This window comes from Culicoides brevitarsis, chromosome 3 (genome assembly GCF_036172545.1).
Source record: "Culicoides brevitarsis isolate CSIRO-B50_1 chromosome 3, AGI_CSIRO_Cbre_v1, whole genome shotgun sequence".
Classification (NCBI taxonomy): Eukaryota; Metazoa; Arthropoda; class Insecta; order Diptera; family Ceratopogonidae; genus Culicoides; species Culicoides brevitarsis.
Genome location: NC_087087.1, coordinates 14,852,974 through 14,866,118, shown reverse-complemented (window position 1 = coordinate 14,866,118; position 13,145 = coordinate 14,852,974). Strand labels below are relative to the sequence as shown.

At 25.0% G+C, this 13,145-nt stretch overlaps 2 protein-coding genes across 3 annotated transcripts in view; both read left to right on the top strand.

Annotated features, from left to right (window-relative positions):
- The window catches only part of LOC134834887 (signal transducer and activator of transcription 5A), a 33,284-nt gene extending 20,367 nt beyond the window's left edge, over window positions 1-12,917 (top strand). Inside the window, exons 1-5 of one of the 2 annotated variants that reach the window (XM_063849691.1) lie at window positions 2,310-2,534; window positions 4,772-5,754; window positions 6,910-7,036; window positions 7,095-8,048; window positions 11,743-12,917. In XM_063849691.1, coding sequence (XP_063705761.1) covers window positions 2,431-2,534; window positions 4,772-5,754; window positions 6,910-7,036; window positions 7,095-8,048; window positions 11,743-11,854 — 2,280 coding nt within the window. In that variant the 5' untranslated portion in view covers window positions 2,310-2,430 and the 3' untranslated portion in view covers window positions 11,855-12,917. Of the gene's footprint in view, window positions 1-2,309; window positions 2,535-4,771; window positions 5,755-6,909; window positions 7,037-7,094; window positions 8,049-11,742 lie in introns of those variants that run through there. The other variant, XM_063849690.1, reaches the window with a different exon arrangement.
- LOC134833726 (BAG domain-containing protein Samui) overlaps window positions 1-13,145 on the top strand; it is a 161,206-nt gene that overhangs the window by 52,273 nt on the left and 95,788 nt on the right. The gene's annotated exons all lie outside the window — the stretch shown is intronic.

Below are 13,145 nucleotides of genomic sequence, written 5' to 3'. Positions count from 1 at the left end.
AAAAACAAAAAATGTTCAACATATCTATTTCATGTATTTTATTCATTTTAAGCTAAAAATTTGATGAAAATCATATAAAAAATGCTTCTGTATTTTTCATCAAAATACATAAAAATTGTGTAGGCCATATTTGGTCAAGATATCAATTGAAATGTACTTTTGGAAGTTTTATCTTTCATTTTAAGCCTTAACATTGATGAAAATCACATAATTAACTTTCGTGCTTTTTTTCATACAAAACACCGAAATTCTAATTGGAACTCAAAATCTATAAATTTAAAGTTTTTATCGATTTTTATCGGATTTAATGAAGAAAAGGTTTTTAAATTAAAAATTTAGAATGATTTATGAAAAAAATGATCAAAACCTTTTTTTTAGGTTATACGAGATATTTATTAAGATCCTTCACATAATTCCTTCCACATAATTTATTTATAACAAAGCAAAACAGAATATATTTTTTTTTACTAAAATTCTTCAAAATTTGAAAAAACTTTAGACAAAACTATTAAATGTTGTTTGGAAAGTCCTATTTTCTATTTTGAAAAAAAAAAAATTTTTTTCGTTGAATAGATCGGAGTTAACGGGTCCATTACATTTAATTAAAAATGTTAGTTAAAAATAATTAATTTGAGAGTTTTTAGTGAAAAAATTCAAAAATTGATTTTTAAAAAAATAAGGTGCAAGAAATATGAAAATATAAAGTCAAAAATTGGAGTAAATTTGGAGTCCATCAAAAATTAAAAACTTTGATTTATTTTTCTTTTTTGATGGACTTGAAATATACTCCAATTTTCGATTTTATATTTTCATATTACATGCACCTTATTTTTTTAAAAAATCGATTTTTGATTTTTTTACTAAAAACTCTCAGATTGAATTTTTTTAACTTACATTTTTAATCAAAAGTAATGGACCCGTTAATTTCATTCCATCCATCGAAAATTTTTTTTTTATCAAAATAGAAAATAGGACTTTCCAAATAACATTTAATAGTTTTGTCTAAAAATTTTTTAAAATTTATGTGAAGTGAAAACTTTTAATATAAATCTCGTATAATTTTTTTTTTGGTTTTTATCAATTTTTTCATAAATTGATAAATTCGTGACTTTCTGATTTGTTTTTAGAATAAGGCCGCTCCAAATTTTTTTTGAACTTTTTGTCCCATGCCCCATTTCAAAAGCCGAAAATCCAATGGGGCAAAATAAAAAAAAAAGTTTAAAATTTTATCAAAATTGGCCGAATTTTGGTCTTTTATCATATTTTTTCAAGTAATTTCCCAAAATTTTTATTTTTTTTTAATTTTTAAGAATTTTTATATTTAAAAAAATTAAAATTTTCTTCTTTAAATTTTTTTTTTAAAATTATTTTTTAAAATTTTTTGACAGTTTTTTTTACGAATATTTTTTGTTAAATTTTTAACTTGAAATACTCTGAGATGAATTTTAAATTATCAAATATCAATAAAATAAACTAAAATATTGATTAATGACAAAAACTGTTAAAATTTTGTCATTTTGTATGAAAAAGTATTTGAAAAAATTTTTTTTTTATTTTGCCCCCCCCTATTTTGAAAAAAGTTTTTGGGACAAAAAGTTCGAAATAAATTTGGAGCGGCCTAAGATGTAAAAAAAAACCGAAAGTATTCTGCCTAAAAATTAGTCTTAAAGACAAATTACGGAACATTCCATTTCATGCGCCTTATTTACAGTCTCGACTGATAAAAATTAACCAACTCTAAATCGTCACCAAATCCATCGTGCTTCACATTTATTTTTAAACCGCGCGATAAAACTTCGTTTGTCGATGACGTTAGCAATTAAAAACTTGCTTAGTTGACTCCAAAAATACATGCGCTTCAAACAATAACAATAAATAAAGTACAAAATTGACCCGCAATGAATTCTTTGTTGTGTCTAAGAGCTCGTGTCGTGTCGTCGTCGCTGTACAAATAAATTGATTTCTTTCTTTTTTTTCCGAAAAGTGGCGACGAGGCAAACACGAGAACGCGAAACGACAAACCGGCGTGATAATGTAATCGTTTCTCACACAAACGAGGTATTTATTGTGTTTACGTCTCTTTTTTTTTATTTACATAAATAATTCATATTTTGCACACAAAAACGACTCTGAGCTAATTGAATCTCTCACTCTCTTATTAGTTCGTTCTCGAGCGTCGACGTGACAACATTAAATAAAAAAAAATTAAACGCGCGTTTTTTTTTCTACATTCGCATAAAACTGAAGTAAAGTGTTTAAGAATTCTTTCTACTTTTTTTTTATAATTTATTTTATTCATGAGAATAAATTTGCTTGAATAAATAACAAATCGATGCGATTTTCTGCGAAATAATCAACATTTCTATTGTATGTCATTTAAAAATTAAATAAGGAAGAACAATGTTGTAATTGTTGTTGTTGCTGTTGCTTATGAGAGAAAATCCTCGCATAGAAATGGCAGATGTCATGCTGGATCGAGCATTGCAAGACGTACTGGATTTAGATTGTTTAATGCATGGCGATGATGTAATTCCGTAAGTTTTTTTGCATTAGAAATGATCCAGTTGTGAATTCACTCACGACCGAAAAACTTCCTACATTTTTTTTTCTGTGAGATTTCCAAGGAAGTCTGATCGTGATTGCCAAAAGTCACGTATTGGCTTAGAAAAAAATCGTTAAAGGACTTCTAAAACGGCACGTTTACAGATAATTTGTAAGAAGAAAAAAGGTTCTTGGAAAAAATCACGAATTAAGACATTGGAGTGACCTAAAAAAAATTGTGAGGAAAATTTCTAAAAAAAAAATTTCTTCGCGATTTGTTTAGGTTGGATTGTGTGACATTTAATCAGATGTTTATACAGTATTTAGTGATAATGTATAAAACACATAATTTGTTTATAAAGTGGAAACATTGAATATTAAATAATACGTAGTGATTCTGGGAAGCGCTTTTTTTATTATGAATTTATTTATTTCTTTAAGCGATAAGTACGTGAGAGGTACGGACGTCTTGGATTTTTGAGAAGGTTGAAGGCGTTTCCATTTTTGGTTTTTTTTTGTTTCCTGTCAAGGGTTACTTTCGATCTGAATATTTTTACATTTTTGTACTCCTCGATCATTTTAAAATCTAAACATACCTCTTAAAGTTCGAAAAGTTTATCCTTCAAAGTTTTTTCGTATTTTTAGATCCAAAAATATCTTTCAAAGTTTTTGTATTCGTTGTACTATTTCAGTGAGGAGTACAAAAATGTGAAGTTTATCAAATATCGACCAATTTTCACTAAGTTCTTTCAAGACAACTTCATTATTTGATACTAAGAGATATGAAGTTGTTTTGAAAAAAAAATTTAAAATTGGTCGATATTATATAATTTCACATTTTTGTACTCCTCAGTCTCTTTAAAATCTTAAGGTGTCCCTCAAAGTTTCTCTTTCATAGGTCTTTATCATTGAGGAGTACAAAAATGTGAAATTCATTAAACATCAATCGATTTTCATTGGATTTCTATAAAACAACTTTAAATTTTGATGAAATATATTTTATATTTTAAAAAATATAAAGTTGTCTTAAAAAATTTCAATAAAACTCGATTTTTCGATACAATTGGTGAATTTCACATTTTTGTACTCCTCAATGATATAAAACAAAAAAAGAAAAATTGAAAGATAATGTGTAAAAGTCCTTATAAAAGTTTGAGAAACTGTCGACGTCTTAATTGAAGAGTTGATTCCTTAAAATAGAAAATTTCTTTATTTGAAAAATTCCTTAGAAAAAAGACCAAAAAACGGAGAGAAATTTTTCGATTTTCGACTTTTGAAAGAAATAAACCAAAAAGATGAGTTTTTGTTTATCTTTGATAACTGAGGAGTACAAAAATGTAAAAATAAGATGAAAAAACATGTAATCCTTGTCAAGAAACGATAAAGTACCAAAATATCGCTTTTTCATAAAGGAATTTTGTGGCGATTTAAATAAGATTTAAGTATATTTGATCAACAAAATTCAAATTTCACATTTTTATACTCCTCAGCTATCAGATATAGCCAAAAACTCATCTTTTGAGTTAATTTCTTCAAAGTTTCTCTCATATGAAGAAATTCTGAAGGACTCAACTCTTCAATTAAGACGTCGACAGTTCCATGAGGAGTACGGAAATGTGAGAAATAGACTATTTTAAATATATTTTTACACAGTTTCGTACTCCTCATGGAGTTTATAGTGTCAAAGAACTAAATTATAGTAACACATGAAGCTTTTAATGAAGTTTTGAGTTACTTTGTAACTTTTTAGGTTAGAACTAGTTGTTTTTGATTCAAAATTCAATATTTCACATTTTTGTACTCCTCAATTTAGAAAATTTCGTTTATATTATTCCTCAAAGAATCACTGAGGAGTATAAAAATGTGAAATTTGATTTTTTTTCTTATTTGATTGATCATCATTGGGTCAAAAATTATTTTTAAGCGTTCATAGATCGTTTTTTTTGGATTTTCAAGGTTATACGATGCTTTAACGAAGTGTAAAAATTTATTAATTTCTGTTAATTTTCATTCCGGAAATTTAATTGGATTAATATTTTACGTCACATTTCCTTTTAAAGTAGGAAATGGGAATAAAATGTCTTAGGAAATTTCCACATCCTTTCCGTATTGAGTTCATATCCGTTTTATATCCCTCATTTTTTTTTATCTCAAGGTTTCCAATCTCTCCAAAGAACTTTTTAATGATGAATTTCGATAAATTCTAATTTTTTCAATTTTTTTTTTACAGAAACGCTCCTCCCTACTCCGAACAAGACCCGCAATTCGAACAGGAAGCTGCTACCTTTTTCCACAGCCTCATCACCGAACTCGAACGCAAATCCGAGGAAATTGTCGACGACAACCAGATCACGTGCAAATTGCGTCTCAGCGAATCCGCGCGTCAATTCCGTCAACTTTTCTCCCACAATCCCGGTCAATTATATTCGCACATCCGCATGGGTTTGGACTTTGAGCGGCAACTGATCTGCTACCCGGAGAGCGTTGGCTTCGTGCAAGACCAGGAAATTCAGGATATCACGCGCACGTTGCACGAGTTGCATCGCTTGGTGCGTTCGAACGAGCACGACAACAAGAATTTGCAAAAGGACTACGAAATTTTCTACTTGGAAGTGCACGAATTCAGCAAGAAACAGGCGGCATTCCAGAATGAGCAGATGGGACAGACGCCGGCAGAGCGCGAACGCAACCTTCTAGCGAACGAGGAGCGTCAACAGCGTCTCGATCAAGCGTTGAACCAGCTAACAGGCAAACGTTTGACGCTCGTCGACAGTTTCAAGAACGTAATTTCGATAATAACGCAGATCCAGGCGAAAGTTGTCAACAAATATTTGGCAAATTGGAAGGTGAATCAGGGCAAAGTTGGAAATGGAGCACATCCGTTGCCCGCAAACACTTTGGACATGATTCAGTCGTGGTGCGAGAATTTGGCGGAAATTATTTGGAGCACGCGCGAGCAAATTCGACTCGTTTCCAAGTACAAGAAGCAGTTGGGTGCCGAGGAACCGAATTATTTGGATTATTTGCCGCAATTGTCGCAAGAGAGCACAAATTTGCTGACTTATTTGATCACACACACGTTCGTGATTGAGAAACAGCCGCCGCAAGTGATGAAGACGAACACGAGATTCCCGGCAGCGGTTCGTTTGTTGGTTGGAAATACCTTGAATATTAAGATGAGCAGCCCACAAGTCAAGGTTTCCATTGTTTCGGGTGAGTTTTTTTGTAAGAAATTTTTTTAAGGCTCCGATTTTCAGAATAAAAATGTAAAAAAAAAAATAAAAATAAAAAAAAAAAAAAATAAAAAAAAATTTTTAAATAATTTTTAAAAAAAATTGAATTAAGATAAAAATTTTGACCCAGTTTACATTTTAAAATTTCCCCAATGCAAATTTTAATTAAAAAAATTTAAAAATTTATTAATTCAAAAATTTTTAAAAATATATTTTTACGAAATTTTCTTGTTAAAATTTTTAATTGAAATTTAATTTTCTTTTGATCGAAAAAGAAGAAAAATCAGTTTTAATTTATTCTAAATTTTTCTTTTCGAAAAAAAAAAAAATTTAAAATTTGTAATTTTTTCTTAAAATTTTGGATTTGAATTTCTTAAAATTTGATTAAAACTAACTTTGACATGAATTAAAAAAAATAAATTTTAAAATTTAATGAAATTTTTAAAAATATCAATTTTACGAAATTTTCTAATTTACGATTTTTCAATTCAAGTTTTAACGGTCATGAAATTTTTCAAGTCAAGTTTTAATCAATTTTTGATGGATTTCAAAGCTAAAATTGAATAAATATTCATTCTAAAAATGATTTCCATCAAAATCTCCTTGATTTTTTTAAATGAAAATAAAAAAAATTAAATTAAATGAAATTAAAAAAAAATTTAAATGTAATCAATTTTTTTATGTATAAAAAATTACATTTTAAACAAAAGTTTTAAGAATTATTAATTTAAAGAGCTATTGAATTTCATAAATTTTACGTCAGAAAAAAATTTAAAAAAATTAATTAGAGCAAAAATTAATAAATAAAATATAAAATTTTATTTCAATTTAATTTAAATTTTTCTATTAAATTGCTAAATAAATATAAAAAATAATTTTAATTTATTTTTTGTTATTTTTTTTCGATAATTTATATTAAATTAAATAATTGATTAAATAAAATTTAAATTAAATTTATTAATTTAAAAATTTTCACCTTAAAAAAGTTTAAAATTATAATAAATAAAATTTAATTCGATTTAATTAATTAATTATTATTTTTAATTAATTTTTTTTTCATAAATTTGTAGATAAGACTATTAAAATTATCACAACGACCTTTAAAATTTTTTTTTTAATTTTCTTTTTTAAACAGAGGCACAAGCACAGCACGTTACAGCGAACAACAAGGTGATAGAACCGATGGCTTGCGGCGAAATCATGAACAATATTGGCCAAATGGAATACAACGAGACATCCAAAGCACTTTCTGTCAATTTCAGGTAAATTTTTTTCATTCAAAATTTTGTTCAAAATTAATTTTTTTTAAATTTCACACAGAAACATGCAATTAAAGAAGATCAAGCGTGCCGAGAAAAAAGGCACCGAAAGTGTCATGGACGAGAAATTCGCTCTTTTATTCACATCCAACTTCGCTGTCGGGCACGGAGACATCGTTTTCACCGTTTGGGCTTTATCTTTGCCCGTTGTCGTTATCGTGCATGGCAACCAAGAACCCCAATCATGGGCAACGATCACATGGGACAACGCATTTGCCGAAATAAATCGCACTCCATTCCAGGTGCCCGACAAAGTGCCATGGGTCCTGTTGGCGGATGCGCTCAACATGAAGTTCAAATCGATCACCGGCAAGGCATTGACGCCAGATAACTTGCATTTCTTGTGCGAAAAGGCATTTAAGCAGAGTATTCCGAATCCCATACCGAACGACTTGCTCATCAATTGGGCGCAATTTTGCAAAGAACCCTTGCCCGATCGCACTTTTACCTTCTGGGACTGGTTTTATTCCGCGATGAAATTGACGCGCGAACATTTGCGAGGCCCGTGGAGCGACAACAGCGTTATCGGGTTCATTCATAAGCGCACGAGTGAAGAATTGCTGCTGAAATGCACGCGTGGCACATTTTTGTTGCGTTTCAGTGACAGCGAATTGGGCGGCGTGACAATTGCTTGGGTCAATGAAGGCGAGGATATTTTGCCGCAAGTCTTGCATATTCAACCGTTCACGGCGAAGGACTTTAACACGCGTAGCTTGTCGGATCGCATTCGGGATTTGGACGAATTGCTGTATTTGTATCCGAATAAGCCGAAAAATGAGGTATTTACGAAGTATTCGTCGCCGCCCGTAGCGAAAAATCGAACGGATTACATTGCGACAGACATTAAGGCGATCTTGTCGACAAATTCAGGCAATCTTAGTTTCCCGGGCACACCGGCTTCGTATAATATTCAGTCACCTGATCCGTCCCGCGACACTAATTCAGTGCAGAGCGCGTGAGTATCCTGAATCTTTCTTTAATTTATTTATTTTTTGTACATAGAGCTGTTCATATTTTGCTTTGGTTATTTCACAAAAATTATTTTTCTTTTAAATTTGACACTAACATTGGCTTTTTTTTAGAAATTTAACACAATTTATACCTTAGTTTTACAAATAGGCAAGAGCAATGAGGAAAAATGTTTCACTCTTAGTATTTTTAGATTCTTAAAGATTTCAATTTTGAATTATTTTTCATGAAATTATGTTAAAAAGTGCTTTTATGTTCTTCAAAATAAGAATTTACTTTAAAATTTTCATAATTTTTACGAAAAAATTAAATTGGGCAATTCAAAAAATGACATTAAAAAATTTGAAAATCGATTTTTTGCTAATTCAAACTAAATAATTTTAAAAATTAAAGTGAACAAAAAATTTTTCAAGTTTTCTTAAAAGATTTCATTAAAAATTTGAAAATGTCAATTCAAAAAATGACAGTTAAAAAATTTGAGAATTGCCATTTCGCTAATTCAAACTTGAAAATATTTAAAAAATTAAAGAATTTTTTTTAATTTGAACTAAAATTTTGACAAAAATTATTTTAAAATAATATTTTAAATATTTAATTTAAAAAAAATAAAACATTCTTGCTAATTCAAATCTAAAAATATAAAAAAAATATTTAAAAAAAAATTTTGGTTTAAAAACTTAAGATTAAGTAAATGTGTGAAAAAATATTAATTTTTAACTTAAAATTTGTCAAAAATTAATATTTTACTTTAAAAAAAAAAAATTTTGAAAAATAAAGAAAATTACGTTAAAAATTTGAAAATCGCACTTTCGCTAATTCAAACTTGAAAATATTTAAAAAATTAAAGAATTTTTTTTAATTTGAACTAAAATTTTGACAAAAATTATTTTAAAATAATATTTTAAATATTTAATTTAAAAAAATTAAAACATTCTTGCTAATTCAAATCTAAAAATATAAAAAAAAATATTTAAAAAAAAAATTTGGTTTAAAAACTTAAGATTAAGTAAATGTGTGAAAAAATATTAATTTTTAACTTAAAATTTGTCAAAAATTCATATTTTACTTTAAAAAAAATTAAAATTCTGAAAAATAAAGAAAATTACGTTAAAAATTTGAAAATCGCACTTTTGCTAATTCAAATTTTCAAAAACTGAAACATTTTTCTCAATTGCTCCAACCTAACATCCAAAATTATTTTTTTTTTATTTTTGTAAAAACACTTTTTTAAAAATTTAATTAGCAGCTCTCTTTACTTTACGAGGTTATGGCTTTACTAACCAACCACTAACATTCTCATTTTTTTTCTTTCTCAATTTTCTCACCGATCGAACGATGTCAATATTAATTAAAATTAAAAAAAAATCCTCAAATTACGTAAAAAAATGTAAAATAATTTTTTTTGCACACTCACTCAACATTTTTTTGCCACATGAATATAGGGCATCCATTTACTCAAATTATCAAAATAGTACAATAATGCACCTCTAAGATTTAAATATTGAAGTAAAAGACACGATGTTTTGATTGCCACGCAAAAATAATGCAAAATAAATTGGACACGAAATTCGCAAAAAAATGTCTTTACTTCAAAAAATTCTCTCTGAAAAAAATTTCTTTGAAAAGAAACAGTATTAAAATGTAATTCAATGGGTTGTATTAACAAAAAAAAAATGTTGTCAAAGTAAATGACTGAAGAAAATTCCTATTAAAAAATATATAAATGTAACGAAAAAAATGTTTAGAATAGAAAATAAAGAGAATTGAAGAATGGAACGAGAAAACTTTGAAATAAAAGAAAATTTTAATAAAAGAAATTTTATATAATAAAAAAATAAATAAAAAAGCGTTATATTGTGTACCTCCAAAAAAGTATTAAATACATATAAAAAAAGAATTAAATGGACCTTGATGTGTACCTAAAAAAATTTTAAAAAATTCTCATAATCACGTAGAAAAAAAAAATAAATATTTTATACCAAAAATGAATGAATTATTAGAAAAAATTGATAAAAAAATATTCTAGTCAATTGAAAGTTATCCCGGTTTCATATTAAAGAAAAAATGAAGTAAAATTAAAAAAAAAGTGAGATTTTGATTAAAATAAAAAAAATTAAATAAATAAATAAATATTTAATGATGATAAAAAGGTCAACGCACCTTAATTTGATGGAAATGTTGAAAAAAAAGCTGTGAATGGACTGTTATGACGTAAAAAATGGAATTTGAATTTTAGATTTTTTCTCAACTGTGACATATGAAGATTAATGCCCGTCCTCATTCTCAATTTCTCAAAACAAAATAAAAATATACATTTTTCTTCATTATTTGAATAAATTTCTCATGAATTATATTTATTTCAGTAGTCAAAAAAAAAAACAGGATCTGTTAAGGTATTTTTTGTCAAAACTTGAGAAAAAATAATAAAAATATTTAAAAAAATAATTTGAATAAAAAAAATTTAAAAATTAAAAAAAAAACAATTTTAAAGTATTATATAATTAAATTATTTTTGATAATTATTAAAAAAAATAATTATTATTTTTTAAAATAAATATTTTTTTTAAAATTTTATAAAAAATCTTAGAATTTTTAAAAAAATTTTTTTAAAATCATATTATTTAAATGATTTTTTATTATATTTATTTTTAAATTTGAAAAAAAACAAATTATTAATTAATAAAAAAATAATTAATTAATTAATTATTTAAAAAATATATTAATTAATTAATTAAATATGAATTATTTTATATAAATATTAATTATTTTATTTTAAAAAAATAAAAAATATATTAATTATTTTTTTTTATTAATTTAAAAAAAAATTGTAAACGATTGAAATAATTAATTTTTTTTAAAATCATAACATGAGAAAACCAATTTATTTAAATAATTTTTTATTACATTTTTTTAAATTTGAAAAAAAAAATTATATTATTAAAAATAATAAATAAAATAAATGAATTATTAATTAATAAAAAAATAATTAATTAATTAATTAAATTAAATTTATTTTAAAATTATTTTAATCGCCAAAGAAACCTTATAATTTTTAAAAATTAAAAATATTAAAATATTAAAAAAAAATCATTTTTAAAAGCTTTATCATCAATTATAAATCAATTTTGTAAAGAAATGGGAAGAAAGTCCTAAAAAAATAACGAAAATCAGTAAAATACAGGTCTATTTATTAAATAAAAAAAATATTCATATTAAAAACTAGCAAAAAATAAATAAAATATTAAATAGATATATATTTATAATTAGCAGAATTAATTAGTATTATAAATTGTATACAACTTATCATGGCTAAATAACTGACCAACAAGCGTTAATTATAATTAATTATTAAAATTAAAAAAAATCTATGTTAACTATTGTATCACGTTTTTCAGCAACTTTCACTAAAAAAAAACTAACATTTAATTTTTATTAAATTGTTAATCGCACTTAATGTTTAATTTTTAATATTTACAAATTTCTAACAAATTGTTAAAGTTTGAAAACAAAAAATATTTGTTAAAAATGCTTTATCACGCTAAAAAAAAATGTGTTTGCTTGAAAATAACATGTAGTTTGTAGTAAAATTTGTAGTTCTATGTCTAACTTAACTTTTAACTCTAAAATTTAATTTATTATTATTTTTCTCTTCTTTAATCCCGTTTTTGTCTTTTATACAGCTACTACGATCATGAAACGACAAGTAACAACGAAATGATCCAAAATAACTTAAATGTCGATTTTTCTACGTTCGAGAATAATGGGTTGGATATGTTCAGTAATTTTCAGTAATTCAGTAATTTTTAGTTAGTTTTATAATTTTTTTTTTAAACAAAAAATCAAAACTTATGATGACTTAAAGAGAAATATTTTGTGTAATTTGATAAAAAAAATATATTTTTTATATTATTATTATTTTAATTTTAAAAAATAATTTAATTTTAAGTTTTTTCTTTTTTTTTTGTTCAATTTATTAATTATAAATTTAATTAAGTTGATTTTTGATAGTCAAGAAAAAAATTGGAATGATTTTTACAAATATTATCTAAGTATAAGAAAATGCTTGCTTCTGTTAGTTTTTCCAATGCGGCTTTTTGTTTGTCTTTAAAAAAAAATAAATTAAAAAAAATTCTCGAGTGATATGTTTAACATCTAAAAAAAATGAAACAAAACAAAAAAGTGCAATTTATTTGATCAAAATGTCTGTTTTATTTATAAAGTGCCTGTTTCAACAATCCTACAACACAGCAGCTTCTGTTTTTTTTTTGATTATAATTTAAAATTTTTGTCGAAATATTTTTATCATTTATACTTTGTGTAAGTAAATTGTATACGTAAAACGTAAAAAAAAGTTAAGAAATATAATAATAATTACTGGTTTCACATCGAATTAAACATTAGAGAAAAAAAACAACATAACGTAAGAGAAAAAATATTAAATGTGAACCCCTTTGTACTCTCTAAGATCCAATCACCTAATCCAAGAGCTTTTAAAATATAAAAAAATATACAATATATATTCATTATATTATATATTATTAAAAAAAATGTTAAAAGTAAGAAGATAAATGTGAAAAAAATAATAAAAAAATAAATATTATTATATATAAATGTATTTGATACATAAAAAAAGTGATGATCAGGTAAATAAAAATATAAAAGTCGATATCCAGAAGTGGTTTCATAATAAGAATTAAAAAAAAATAAAATATATAAAAAATAATTAAATAACCGAAGAGAGTGAAAATAAAAAAAATATTATTTTTTAAAAATTTTCAAGCTTTTTAAATTCATTCTTACCTGAAAATATAAAGTGCATATAAAAAAATACATATTGAACGAATTTTTTAGTGTCTTTTTGGGAAAATCATCTCAAATTTATAAAAAAAATCGAAACCTGCCTGCTTTGAAAGATATATATTAAAAAAAAATAATTAAAAGTTTATTTTTGAGCCTTTGAATAATTAAAATTATGTTTAATTAATTAATTAATATTATGATTAAAAATGCTTATATTCTTTATCCACGAAAGAAGAAGATTTTATTAGTGAATAATATTTTTTATGAACAAATATAATTATTA